The sequence below is a fragment of the Phasianus colchicus genome, chromosome 18 (genome assembly GCF_987193195.1).
Source record: "Phasianus colchicus chromosome 18, bPhaCol1.hap1.1, whole genome shotgun sequence".
Lineage (NCBI taxonomy): Eukaryota > Metazoa > Chordata > Aves > Galliformes > Phasianidae > Phasianus > Phasianus colchicus.
The window spans coordinates 11,621,936-11,635,767 of NC_143453.1; the positions used below are offsets into that span (position 1 = coordinate 11,621,936).

Here is a 13,832-nt window from a genome sequence, read left to right on the forward strand (position 1 = left end):
TGCTTTAGCTGGGGGGCTCACATGATTAGCAAGGAAAAAAAAAAGGCATCTGGAGAGGCTGTGTGGTGCCTTGTTTTCCCATATGTGAAATTTTATACAGTACAAATTATTAAACACCAAACCTCCGGAGGAACATTGTAATGAAAAATTTAGCAGTCCCCCATCAGGCTGCTACTAATTTGCCTTCTGACTAGATCTGAGAGATGAGAGGGCTGTGCTGGGGGTGCTCCTTGATGAGCTGCTGGCAAGAGGAAAACAAGTCGTGTTGTGATGTGACGCAACAGGAGAAGCAGGCTGATGCTTCTGCAGGCAGCTCCTCTGAGAGACGGTTAGCCTAAAAGAAATAAGAATAAATAAAAAAATCACCATTTTCAATCAACGCTGTGGGAGCGCATCCTGTTCTTTCTCTTTTGCTTTTAGCCCCAAGCTCCCAAATTTCATCTCGCAACACTTCTTTGTAATAAAGATGTACACTGGAGAGAAGAGACCTGGAAAGGATGCTGTCTGGCTCGAGTTGAGCAGTCCTATGTCGTTCATGCGTGTGGGCACGCACACATCTGCTCACACGCAGGCTGGCACCTTCCCTTTCTGCTGCTCACACCTCTTCCCCTGCTTGGAGGATGCTGCCCGTGCCCACGTGATGCTGGAGCAGCTGCTCAGCACCAGCACTGTGCTGAGCATTGGGTGCAGTGTCCCCCAGGCAGCCCTGAGCATGGAAGCCTGAGCGCCGCAGTGCTGGCACATGGGAACCCATCCCCAATACCCAGGAGGAAGAACTTCTCCTGCTATCCATACATTTGTATCTGCCCCTGTGATGTCCCTGGATGCTTCAGAAGGAAAGGCTGGGAGGCACAGAAACTCCTTTCCCCACTGAGTCAATCTAAATCCAGATTTTACAGTTTGAGTCCAAGACATCTCAGCACTGGCAGATTGCTATTGGCCCCTGCTTGGCAGGGTGTTGATTAATAATTTGAACCTGCAAATCCTCTATCAACTATGTGAAATCTAAATTGTCCATCTGAGGCCTGCTTCTTTCAAAACAATTCTGCTGTGGTTTCCACTGCTCGCATAATTCTTTGTAAAATAGATAACCCTGTCAGTGGAAGAGCTGCACGGCACACCTGGAAGGCAGCCCAGCTGCTGAGCATACAAATGTGCAGAGCAGGCTGCAGGCAGGGAGTTTGGTTCACCTACAGTTCGGTGTGTTCCACATCTTGGAGCTACACCGGGGGTATTTGTCTGCTGGACAAGTTTTATTTTGATATTTATTTACTTTCTGCTGAATTTTCCAAGATAGAGGATGGGAGATGGGAATCTCAGCACCTTTAGGAGCCAGGAGACCTCTGGGGCATGTCGGAAAATCTCAGCTGTAGGATTTACCTTTAGATAATGGCGTGATAGCAACAAGGGTGTACAATTTAAATGTGCTGTAAATCCACCTAATATGTGTAAATTGATTTTAGGGGAAATAGTATGTACAAGATGAGTCTTTAACCATATGCTTCAGCTCTCCCCAGTACCTGATTTGAATGGTGTTCCAATGCACTTTACCTATTGTGCTGCAAACTTTTTTCAGACTCTGTCAGGTTGTACTAAAGCTTCTAAAGTACAGATGGTGCTGAAATCCCCAGTGGAAAACAGACTTCTATTTCAAACTTCAGCTCTGTTTTTTTCTCTTCTAGTTCATAGCAGATTTTGACAGATCAGAAGAAATATTCACAGCTTGATGCAGCTGGATTCTTCTTTGGCATGAGCAAAAACATCTGGCCCCCAAACAGTGCATTTTACCAAAGGGCCAGAATACATACACATGCATCTGTTGTGCTAATGTATTTTCCTGTGAACTCAGATGTTAATTGCTTTGTTTTGCTGAGGCAACAGTGTTGGTTCAGTGCATAAGATTGTTTCCCTTAGCCCTCTGTTAATGGTTGCCTTTAGCAGTAATAGGAAACCGTCAGGTACGTTGTGAATTGCGTTAGGTGAAGTGTTTTGAGCAAGAGTATTTATAGGATGTGTGCAGTGGTTTCTTGACATGTGCTCTTGTATGGAATTTGAGCATCAGTGAGACAGCTATTAGCACACAAATGCTGCACATGAGGCCAGTTGACATGTTCAGTTTTTGCATTGTAACTTCAGAGGCTGTTCCATTCCCATTTCCAACTTCTTGTGTACTCTTGCTGCTCATCCACCAGTAACGAAACATTGCAGGTGTAAGCAGCGACCGAGCTCCAGCCATACTTGTGCCTTGGTGAACTGTGGAGCTGTAGGCTTCGTTCCTTCATCCTGTTTGCTCTTATAAAGAGCTGCAGCTCACTGAAGTCATAGAAGTTTGTTTGCTGGCTTTTGGTCTCCAGATTGAGCTTTCGTTTTCATTCCTCCCTGGTTATGGCAGTTTTGTTCTCAACTGCTGCCTGCAAAAGATACCCTTGGCCATTTCCAAAACCTGTATCTGAGGTGCTCTGAAGCCCCCAGCCCGTGGGCAGTGCTCAGACACGATTTCCTAGGGCTCTGTGCTTAGTTCCCTGCAGAGCTGCTTCCCATTCCTCGGCTGTGACTCAAAGTTCAGTGATCGTTAGCTAAATTAATCACCACCCCTTTTGCGTTTACTCATGGTGGAAAATTTCCAAAGGGCTTCACCTTAGCTGCTTTGGCTGTAATTATTCTGAGATTTTTGTTTATTTTTTTCAGGATGTCAAACAGCAAACAGGATGTCCCATGGGCACTGAGAGGAAATTGCTTCTGAGCTTCTTTGTGGAGCTGGCTGTGCTTGCTCAGGCAGTTATAACAGTGCTTTCTCAAATCAGAAAACTTGCAGTGGTGATGTAGGATCTGATGGCCTCACTGAAAGTTTCCTTGACAACGCCGATATCTTGGCTGATCACTGCAGGTGACCATAAGCAGATGGATTGCTTCTGCAGTGCACAGCCCCAGGGCCCCGCCATCCTGACCTTGATGCTGGGAGCCTGCAGGAGCAGGTACTGCTGCTGCTGGGATTTGCAGAAGCAGCTGTGGTTCCTCAGGAAGCTTTCCATTGCTGGGGGTGACAGTGGATGGGCGGCTGCAGGAGGGAGAGCTGTCAGGGAGAGAACATGTCCTGAAAAGCCTAGAGATCAGGGGTTTGGGAAGGTGTGATGAGTAAAAGCAGATCATGGGTCTGGCTAGAACAAGGTAGACAAAGTTAAAGGAAAAATGTACTCATACTTGGGGGTTGTATTTGCTTTGCAAAATCCAAGTTATACCACAGCTCATACCAACCTGCTCTCAGGAGGTGGTTCTCCTGCCTTGAACACTGGTGTTTACACCAGCTGCTGCTGTGCTGGAGTCGTGCTCCTACGTTTTGGGGGGGCTCCAGAAATAGCAGAGGAAGGAAGTAAAGATCATTGCAGAGGCGTGACTGTGGGCTGGTTTGTAGAAGGGCTGAAAGCATGCAGTTCGAGGCATGTTCCCACATAGGTGAAAGATCACCTGCTACTTACTGCAATTTCAGCTGTGCCATGCAGCTTAGTCTTCTGCTGGTGCTGGGCCCTGCAGCTGGCTTCCTTGCAGCTGCACACGAGTGCCCTGCTCAGATGGAGGAGCTCAGGGTGCTCCTGCCCTCTTAGTGCTCCTTGGGCAGCCTTTGCACGTATTTACTTCGTTTCTTCTGCTTTGGTTTTTCACTTTAGCTTATTAGTTGCATCTGTGGCTTTATTTGGAAAGACTTGCATGCAGCTTATGCATGCCTACGTAGCATATGTTTTGTCTATTGGGTTTATAGGGATTGTAGTGATTTCTGAATTAATTCAAACAGCAAATTGTTGTTGTATCTGCACACAGCGTGTCTTTCCTTTCTTTAACATGTATTATGTGACACATCTGGTGGTGTTTTGATTGTGCTGTTGTGGTGCCTTGGAGTCCTAATAATGACTGTGAAACCCTACGGTACTAAATAGAGGGTCCTTCACGTGGGGCACTTGGAAGGGTTTGAGTGAATCACTGAGAGGGATGGGAACACTTTTAGCATTGGAATTTTATCAGTAGTGGCTTTGATAGTATATTTTCCACAAAAATATTGATGGAACTATTGAATAACAGCAAGCCTTGTTTTAATCTTTTCATCTTCTCCAATAAACATTGATGGTTATTTATTGACACTATGTTCTGAGATCTTACCCGATATGGTCCCCATTTAATATATGCTTTCTTGATATTGATATCATGCTAATTTTATCAGAATATCAGCCAGTATGTGTACATCAAGGATTAAAGTTATCATATTTTTCCAGTTCTCTTTTCAACTAGACTTACCAAAGAAATGAAACCAGACTTACTCTAAAGGATTCATTTTCCAGAAAGCCTTGCTGTCTGAAATATGACTTAAATCAATCATTAGAAGGAGGTTTTGTATTTCTTCTCTTGTTCAGCACTGGTGTCAGGGTAATGTGCCCATACCTGGTAGCTGCCCAGCCGGTCCCAATTGCTTCTTTTTCACTCTTTCCCCAACACTTACCTCTTTCAGTAGCTATTCCAGATCTGTTGATGCCATCCATGTGCACATGAACTCCCATTCTTCTAAGGCTGGTGCAACAGATCTCTGCTTTGTTTTTAGATGAGTTTGTTCTTAGCAAATGCTGGGGAATGAGTCTGCTTTCTTTCCAAGAGCAAAGCACAACTGCATTGAACATTTTTGTCCACGTGACATCATCAGTAATATCTTTAGCCCTTGGAGATTTACTCCTCCTGAAATCACCTTTGAAGATTATCATCTCTTTTGTCTTTGATTCAGACTTGTTACTTTTGATGGATAGTATTGCTAGCAGAGAAATACTGTGATATACAGAGAGATTTTTCTTGGTTGAATTTCCTAACATATTTAGAAACATCTCCTGCAGCTTTGGACAATTTAATATGTATATTAAATCTACTTCTGCTCTGAACATCACAGCTGTTGATATTAGCCTTTAATAGATGGTATCTGTATGCATAGATGGCAGCAATGTTAGAGCTGTCAGTTCTGATTGCCTCCTACATGGTGTTTAAAAGCATTGTGTAGACTCAGCCTAATGTAGTCTGTTGGCTCCAGCTGAACGCAGCTCAGGTGATGCTTGGCTCATGGTAGCCAGGTCCTGCCCCTGCACCAGTAGCCCTTGCTGCATCTCCAGTACGAGCCCTCAGCTGATGCTTACTGCATCCCTTTCTTTCACATTGCCCCAAAAACATGTAAGATCAACTTCTTGTTGCGTGCGGGTTGGGTGGCACTTTGTAACTGAGAGCCATAGGTCCAAATTGCCTCAGGGTAAAACTTGAAGCTGCAAATCTTATTTAGTAATTTGCTCTGAGGCTTTCAGCTCTCCTCAAGAGTGTTTATTGTATGCTATTCCTTTGGTCCTGTGGCTAAATTGAAGGACAGATAGGGCATCCAGCATTTGGCGTATCGTTACACGTGACGTATAAATTATTAGGTGCTGTTGTCTTGTCGAATACACACCCACCTCATGCAGACTGGCTCTTTAGTCACCAAGTACCATCTGTCTGTTCTGTGCCTGCGAGCGCCTTCCCTCACGTATGGACCCAACACAGGTGCCTACATGTGGTTTCTCAGCTCTTTCTGCTGAGGGCCTGCAGGGAGGAGCACCACCAGTGTGGTGGGCACCGTGCTGTGCTGGGCCACCTCGTGCTGTGCCTGCTCACCTCAGAGCCGTGCTGCCCTGCCAGCCAGCCCCATTGCTGCTGTGTCTCTGGGGTGAGCACAGGCTGTGGCTGAACCCGTGCAGCACCTCGCTGCTCGCACACAGCTCTGTAACCCCAGCAGGTCTGTGCCGGCACAGTTTATCACTGACGTATGTCAAACCCAGATTTTCCCAGCTGTCTCCTACCATCTGCCAAGTACGGCTGGGGGCACGCAGAGTGCAGTTTGCTATGCAGGTCTGATGGCAGCTGGAAAATCGAGCAGTTTTGCCTGCTGAAGCACCAGCTCTCTTTCAAAAGAAGCAGGAGCTGTTGCTTTGTGGCACACCTGGCCATCCTGGCAGTGCAGGGCAGCAGTGCGGCTCTGCTCCATGGCCCAGGCTGCCTGACAGCCCATGTGCTGGGGAGCATCTCGGCTGGGTGCAGAGCTGCTGGCCCTGCTGCTCCTGAGGCTTCTGGCTGTGGGGCACTGCTGGAAAGTGCTCCTCCAGCCCCCTGGGACGTCAGCACACTCTCAGTCAAAAGGGTGAAATCCAGCAGTTACTCTCGGGTTGGGCACTTAGAAATGCAGGATTAGTGGGAGTCCCCTGCTGCCTGCCCAGCCCCTGCAGGGAGCGTGGGGCTGCAGCCCTCAGGTCCTGACCTGAGAACTGCTCTGTACTGTGTGCGGGTTGGACAGCAGGCGTGGAGGAGCTTCTCTCGGAGAGCCAAAGCTGAGCTTGTTGCAGATGTCACTCTGGCAAACAGGAGCACCATTCAGCAGCTCCTCCAAAAATTGCAAAGCCAAAGGGCCACACCGCGTGGCATCGGTTTTCATTTGTTTTTAAAAACTGAAGATGCCTCTCGTGTCAGCTGTCCGGACTGATGCACAGTGCAGTTATTCACAAGTAGTTCGTGTTACTCAAGTAGCAGAGAAACCAGCAATGCCTTTAGTGGAATATTTTGACTCCTCCCTGGCACTGTGTTTTGCTGTGGCGCATTGCTCCCACCCTCCTGCCACAGCTGACCAGCAGCCTGGAGGCAGAAAGCCTTTGCTAACAGGAACTTGCTCTCCTCGCATCCCAAAGAGAGAGGCTAAAATTAACCAGCAGGCTACAGTCCGGTGAGCTGCAGTACAAGCGGTGCAAATAACTTTTCCAGAGAAAATAGCTAAGCCAGCATTAGAAACCAGTTGTCTATCTGCCAGTCAAATGTATAAACTCTAAGCTTCTAAAATTCGTATAATGTATTTTTACATCAATCCAAAGTTATATAAAAATAAGGAAGGAGAAATGTCTTTCTGTGCCGTGACGATGGGCTTTGTTCTGCTCTTTATCGCAGTAAGTAAAAACGGACGTGTCGTGTTGGTGGTGAGTTATGGCTGTGATAGCTGATCACAGCATCCACAGCAGCACCACCCAATTAGAAAAACTGCTCTGATCTAACCTGATGTTACTGTCATTTTTTAAAATGAGCCCTACTTCAATCATAAAATCCTCAGACCATAACATTGCTTTCTACGCCATATGTCCTTATTTAGAGGAAAAAAATGATTGCACCCTTAATTCAAAGGGAACGTTTCCCTCTGAGCCAGAACTCAATAAAATGTATCAAAAAAATTGTGGAAAAGGGCAAGCAAAGAAAATCAAATTGCAGCGTGTGAAACGATTTAAGGAGGGACCTGGGGAATACATAATCTCCAAACTGCCAAGTTAGAGCAAGTATAAAATATACAAACAAGCCTGATATTTTTCCCAGTTGATCTCATTACGAGGTATGCTTGGGATAGATAAATTTTGTTAGAATGCATTAAGGCCGGATTTTCAAGGAAACAAGTCAGAAGTAATGTGTTTAGCTGAATCCACCTTGTTTTGATACATGGGTCTTTTCAGGTTTAAAGAAGTACATTTTTAAAGCCAAATGGTTTGTTTTGTTTCAGGCATTAAAGCCAGACGCAACGCAGTGGCTATTTTTTTTCCCTTCTGGAAAACTGATGTTTATAATTTCAGTGTGCTCTTTAATCACTGGGGCCGAGCACTGTGCAGTACGTTTCCCTGCCACTTATTGTTGCCTGCTTAAAATACACGGAGCTAGTCTTGAGCATGATCCCTTAACAGACTGTTTCGTCCACAAATAGTACTTTTTCCAAGTCTCCAATATATCTTAATTAAATTGTCCATTTGTATTTATTAAGGCAGTTTACTGTGTCTTGCTGCAGAAAGCTGCTGCTGCTGATAGTCTACCAATAGAAACACAAGCTTATCTGGGAGTTGATAATAAAATGCCAAGCATATGTTAGCAAAAAAAAAAGTCTTCCTGAAACACGGTTTAAGCATAATTTTCTTGTTTGTTGGGAAGTGAACAGGCCTTACAATTAGCTTTGATAAGTTTTTGGAACAGTTGCTCATAATGATTCTTGCAGCCTTAGGGAATCATCTTTGTTATTCTGAGATGCTATCTGCAGGAAAGTTTTCTTCCTCCGGCTGACCCTGTAGGAAGGAGCGCTCTGGCAGAGCAGGCGATAACGCTGTCGCGCACTGATGAGATGCAGCATTACTTTAGATGGATGAGCAGGATAAGGTGGATCCATCCCTATCCCCGGTGATCTGAAAGCTTGGACGTAAGCTCTGCAACTTGGATGCCTCTCTGCTGTACCTACTTATCTCCAGGCGGCTGATGCCAAAATAGATTTGCCTCGAAGTCTTGAAGTGAAATCCTGCATCTGATGGTTGTGTTGGGTCTTTCCTTTTTCTCAACGCACCTGAAAGTTGCTCTTCCAGAGCTCTCAAAGGAATTAAACTTTTTTCTCAAGCAGTTAATGTGTTCCTGGAAGGCCACGAATGGGCACGGAGCTGTGTGGGCCTCCTTGTCCCCTTCTGACTTGCATGGCACACTTGTGCCCGTGGGGCTGCTGCCAGGGCGCAGCGCAGAGGAGGCGGCTGCTTGTGCCAGGCAGGAGAGCGGGTGGACGAACAGAGCCAGGGGAGCCACCAGGTCAGCATTCCTGAGCCCAGTGCTTTAATTACGTCTCTCCTCCAGGGCATTGCCTCCTGTGTTGCCTTCAGAACAGCACAGAAATGGGTTGCTGGGAATTTTTTCTCCCCGCCGTGTGTGTCCACGTGACCCATTTTGTAAAAAGCAGGCGTGCACCCAGGCAGTGGGAGAGGTTTCAAATCCGACCGCTGTGACTTTAAGAGAGAGGAAAAACCGCTAAGGAAGGAAAATAAAAATCCCACAGCCTGTTGTAGCAGCTGTAGCTTCAGATCGTGTGGAAAATGAAGGCAGATGATTCAATTTGGCCTGTGCCCCGAGTACATTTCCAAATGCTTCTGTGTGTGCGCAAGATAATGAACAAATATATTGAGATGGCACAAGATCAGTCCAGGCTCGCCGCCGCGCAAGCCGAGGAGCTCCCAGCAGGAGCGAACTAGCTGTGCTGGGTTAATGGGGGTGAGGGTCGGGGAGCCCAGCACCTTTCAGAACAACTTAAGAAAAGAATTTGTCTCCTTTTGCCCCGGGCTCCCCGCAGCACTTCAGCAGAGCTTGTGATAAATCGAAGTGTGTTTATTAATAACAAGTGGGGACAGCGGTCTTGTGATTTGAAAATAGGTGCGCCAAATAAAAACGTGCTTTCCTCTGACATGGACAAAGCGTAAATAAATGGAGAGTGGACTGAGCTGTTATGATTAAAAAGCTGGTGCTGAGAGCCAGCTCAGTAATAATGAAAAAGCCCTTTTAGGGGTTTGAGACCCCGTTCTGCCCGTTCGTATCTCCCTCTGCCCACGCTGCGTTAGGAGAAGCAGGGAGGGCGCAGGTTTGATGGCAGGGACGAAAAGGCAGCAGCAGTTCAGGAAGCAGAGCTGGACTTTAATGAGAGTCGGAGTTATTACTGGAATGAGTTATGGTATTTAATCATGCTACATGATGTCCAACAGCGCAGGGTTCATAATTCTTGGCTCCAAATATGGCTGGGGATTGTCCGCAAGCACCTGCAGCATGCAAATGGACCGCAGCCACGCAGGTCCTCCCGGGCCTTCCCCTCGCTCCTGCCAAGCCAGCCTGCCATGCAGCATGCGTTCCCAACAACAGGTCAGTGCTTTCTGCTGCAGACCAAACCTGAGCGATGGCATGTAGCTGGGACTGCCCACTCCAGCTTTTCTTTGCACTGTGTTGCCTTGTCTCCTTCTCCTCCTACCTCTAGATTGTTTGGCTCCTGCACTTCAAATACGTAATGATTCCCACTGATGTTGCTGTAATGTCTGCGTGAGTTCCCGGCGCAGGAAGGTGCAGCATGTTTCTCCTGTGCAGCTGTGGCACTGCTGTCTGTGCTGCATGCTGCAGGTCTGCGCCTTGCCCTATGGGGTCCTGCAGCATGGCTGCACTGCCGCCTCCTCGCCTCTGCTTCCTGGGCCTGGGCAGCTTGCTGCAGTGTGGGATAAGGAGAAGGAGAAACCTTCTTGGAGGCAGGGCAGCAGCAGGTTTTATTGTAAAGCTTGGTTGGGGGCTACAGTCAGGAGGAATTTCTGGAGCTCAGGCAAAAACAGCAGAGAAAATGACTGGAAGTCGTGCAGCCAGCAATTGGAAAAGAAGCTTCTGACCGGCTTGCTGTGATACCCCGGGCTGCTGAGAGTGCCCACGAAGCCAATGCATCCACTTAGCAGAACAACTTGTCCTCCTGGCTGGGTCCTGCATGTGGCTCATTAGGGTAATTACTGATGAATTAAGGCAGCTTGGCTCAGCGCTGGGGCTGCGGGTGTGCAGGCTCCCCTGCTGGCAGGCAGCAGGTGTAAATGAACAACATCTGTCAAAAAGGCTGATGACCCTCTTACTTCACAGCAGCAGACTGGGGACAGAGGTAGTGCTGCAAGTTTAATAATTGATATTTACTTGGAAAGGTTAATGGCAGCAGTGATGCTTCTAATTTGCTTGCCCGCGCAAGACCTTGTCGGGTCAAATTGTCTCAATTTGTTACCTTGTGTGTAGGTGTAGTTCTCCTTTAATGAAACTTGGAGGAAAGAAGCAGGTGGTGTTTGGAGCATACTGTAACTTGAGAAAAACAGCAGAGGATTGAAGTCTGGGAACAGGTTGGGCAAGTCTGTGCTAACTTTGAACAGCTTAGTCCCTTTGAATAACCCCGTACTGAACGCTGGCGCTTAGGGAGGTTAAGAGATTTGGAATGGAGTGATTTATTTCTCCTTTAAGTTGCAGCTGTCCAGTTGTTTATGTCAAAAGCACAGTAACGGTCACAGGCTTTGATGTGTTGCTAGATGAGAGCAGTCCGGTTGCAGATCGGAAAGCCAGGGAATTCAGCAGGTATTTCAGTGTTGCGTTCAGGGAGATTGCAGTTCTTTCCTGTAATAGTTGGATAGTTTCCATTTCAGGAGAAACAAACGTGCTTGTTGTGTCTGGATGCGTTGAAATTGGAAGGTTAGAGTCTTCAAATCCAAGAGCTGCAGAAGTGGAGGATGAGTGGGAACCAGGAGAGCTGTGCTTGCAGTGAGCGTACGTCCAGGGCTGAGGAGAGCTGCAGTGCAGCGGCTTGAAAGGCAGCGATTAATTGGGTTGTGCCCTTTACCCGATTGGCTTGGCATGAATCCCAGCCAAGATAATGTGATAAGTGAAATCAGAATGGCTTAATGAAGACCTAAAAGAGAATATAATAAGTGAATGCCAATAATTTTAGGTATTTTGAAAAAAAAAATCTTTTCAAATGTACTTATTTTATGCGGGAGGAAAATTGTGATTGATGGTAGCCACAGCACTGATGTAACATGGTTAGGTTTCAGTGCTTGATGTCGTTAGCCTTTTTATTAAGGAAATACAACAGGGTGAGTTCAACGTGATGAGTTTCAAGTGGTCGATTCCTGCCCTATTACTAGATGCAAATGCAGAGTTGCCACTGGTGGAAGATCTTCTAGGAGATCCCAGCAGGTTTGCCTCCCCTTGTTGTATCAGGTGTAAAATCCCTCTTGCTAAAGGTTGGGGTGTGGCGGGGTTCGTCAGCGAAAGCCTTCTACTAGGTCTGCAGGCTGCAGTGAAATAGGACAGAGAGAAACAAGGGGATTTTTATTGCCGTTAGAAGTACCAATTTGTACAGCCGACATTTTAAATAGTGTAATTTAAATTGAACCAAACTGATATGAATAGAACCTATTAACAAATTAAACACTTCTTTCCACCCAATATTTCACAAGGGAATTAACAGAATAATTTGTTAGTAAATGAGCCCAGGAAGGAAGCTGTGAATGACATATCCATCCTATCCTCCTCCTGCCCAGCAACGCGCTTTGCAGATGGCAGGGGGAAGTTAGGTGATGTCCCGCACTGTCGCCTCTCGCTGTTCGGTGTGAACAGAAACAAACGTCAGGAGGGACAGGTTGGTGGTCAGAGGACCTGCCCCGGCGGTAGGAGTTATCCGTGGGCACTTGTGGTGAAGCCCACCTTTGGAGAATCGCTGTGAGCTGGGAAGCATCCCCTCCGTGGTGCCACGGGCGTAGGAGTGACGCTGTGAAGCGTTGTCGGTGACCTCGGGATCAGGTGGCAGTGCTTGAAAATCTCCTTTTTCCCCCTCCTTCTTCTCCCTCTAGATGAAGGTCCCCACAAGCAGAAGTGGCAGAAATAGCGAGGAGGACAGCATCAGGGAGGCCACAAGCTCTCAGCGGAGCAGCTCCAGGGACCGCCTCAGTGATGTAAGTACCGCTCAGGAGAAAGCACCGCTTGGCTGCAGCAATTCCCGCTGCTGACACGGCTTTTCATAAATCTTGCTGAACAAATGTTGGCATCCAGAGGTCACTGTGTAATAACTTTTTTTTATGTCATGATTGAGTGTTATGGCATAAGTGGTTGAGCTGCCTCGCAAACACTATAATCACGGTGCAAATAATATGATAAGCGAAAGATCAGAGATGGGAAAACAAAATGGAATTGTTATTCCTCAGGGAAAAGCGGCTTGATGTTTTGTTGTGTTTTCTCCACGAAGTTGTGTTAAAAAGCTTTTTACAGTATTTTTGGTTTTAGCTCCTGCGCATAATTGCGTAGTTTGGGTGCGAAGTCAGTTCGTCTAATTTTACGCCTCCTGCCTCCAAGATATGGGAGGCTTTGGGGGGAGAGCTGTCATTCTCTCAGGAAATTTGATGGTATGTTGAGTGAAATGTTATGATAAAACAAAAGCAAACGGTGCCTTCGTGTGTAAACACACAAATGGGCTTTTGAGTCACCGAGAAATCAATGGCAGTGCTGGGATAATTTTATATGAAGGCTTTTTGTGTTAGCAATTAGCATTTCGCCTTCATTAAAACATGATTTTTTACTAATTAGGACCTTTCCCGTTAGGAGAGATTTAAATGAAGAACAATAATCAAACGCTGGCACGAGCATGTCTGAAATATTAAATTTGCCATTTCAATGGCAAGCCACAGAAATCCCAGAGCGAGTGGTTTTCATGTTGAGTTCTATTAATGTAAAATATGCTTCATAACTAAAACCTGTCACAGAAAACGGCTCACACCAGCTAAATTCAATTGGACAGTTAATTTAGCTTTAAAATTGAAAACACTACCTCCGCTTCAGGATGCAAGAGGAAGGGGGGGAAGCCTTTGATAAGTGTAATGTATTTGCTATTAAGGCTTTCAGAGCCCATTCTATAGGAGGAGAAGGGAGAAAAAGGGGGAAAAATGGCTCCCACAAATGTGTTTAAAAGCTGAAAGTATTTATTAAAAATGTCAGCAGAAAAGTGCTTTTGGCAGATTAAAGCGGGATTCAGCTTGACAGCTCTGACAGGGAAATGTGACGGGGGAAAATTCTCTCTACATGTTTGGAGTGCGAATGGGGACTGTAAACAGCCCCCGCAGCGGGAGGAGGAGCGACGCGGCCCCGTCCTGCGAGCTGCGCCCAGCAGCGCCAGCCCTGCAGCCCCGCAGCCCCGCAGCCCCTTCCCCTGGGGGCGGGCGGGGGGGCCTGGGGCACGTCACCCCTGAGGGGCTCCTCCAGCGGGGGCAGACAGCAGCGATCCCCATTGTGTAAGCACTTCTACTTGATGCGATCCCCTCCTTCCCCTCCCCTGGCCACTCTTGACAGGTGTGTGAGCGCAGCGCCTGGCAGCACGGCGATGTGGGGCGTGGGAGAGGAATAAGGCAGCCAGACCCTGCCATTAGCGCAGGTCAAAGCGTTAAGCGGTCCTGGAGCCT

At 47.0% G+C, this 13,832-nt stretch overlaps 1 protein-coding gene across 24 annotated transcripts in view; it reads left to right on the top strand.

Annotated features, from left to right (window-relative positions):
• The window catches only part of FBRSL1 (fibrosin like 1), a 417,340-nt gene that overhangs the window by 157,367 nt on the left and 246,141 nt on the right, over window positions 1–13,832 (top strand). For 20 of the 24 annotated variants that reach the window (XM_090152701.1, XM_031592758.2, XM_031592768.2 and 17 more), the window contains one exon: window positions 12,234–12,335. The exons of the other annotated variants lie outside the window; for them this stretch is intronic. In XM_090152701.1, coding sequence (XP_090008827.1) covers window positions 12,234–12,335 — 102 coding nt within the window. The remainder of the gene's footprint in view (window positions 1–12,233; window positions 12,336–13,832) is intronic. 24 annotated transcript variants of the gene reach the window in all.